This window comes from Gymnoscopelus braueri (genome assembly GCF_963280865.1).
Source record: "Gymnoscopelus braueri genome assembly, chromosome: 7".
Classification (NCBI taxonomy): domain Eukaryota; kingdom Metazoa; phylum Chordata; class Actinopteri; order Myctophiformes; family Myctophidae; genus Gymnoscopelus; species Gymnoscopelus braueri.
In genome coordinates, this window is record NC_137608.1 from 42324649 (window position 1) to 42325083 (window position 435).

Here is a 435-nt window from a genome sequence, read left to right on the forward strand (position 1 = left end):
ACTAAATAAAAATCTTTTTTTGTTTTGTTTTATTCCTTTGTGCTTTATAGGATTTCTGAAAATGAGATTGTCAACAAGATGTCATTCCACAACCTGGCCACAGTCTATGGTCCTACTTTGCTCCGTCCCTCAGAGAAAGATAGCAAGATCTCAACCAATTCCACACAGCCAATCTCTATGAATGACAGCTGGTCCTTGGAAGTTATGACTCAGGTAAGGTTTATCAAGTATTTACGTTGTATGATAAGTATGTTTTTGTTCTTTACTGTGTTTGTATAATAAATCTCTTCATTAATTTTAATGAATAGATTATAAAATAAAACTGAATTAAACAAAAAAACAAACAAACAAACGTGACACTAGTGTAGATGAATAGGATGTCTCAGCCAATTTAAAAAGATGTATGTATCCTCTGCTTTTCCTTTATCGCTGCAG

General features: G+C 32.9%; 1 protein-coding gene across 1 annotated transcript in view; it reads left to right on the top strand.

The window, feature by feature from the left end:
- Positions 1 to 435, top strand: part of LOC308089271 (breakpoint cluster region protein) — a 35579-nt gene that overhangs the window by 33661 nt on the left and 1483 nt on the right. The window contains exon 22 of the mRNA XM_080433895.1: positions 51 to 213. Coding sequence (XP_080290021.1) covers positions 51 to 213 — 163 coding nt within the window. The remainder of the gene's footprint in view (positions 1 to 50; positions 214 to 435) is intronic.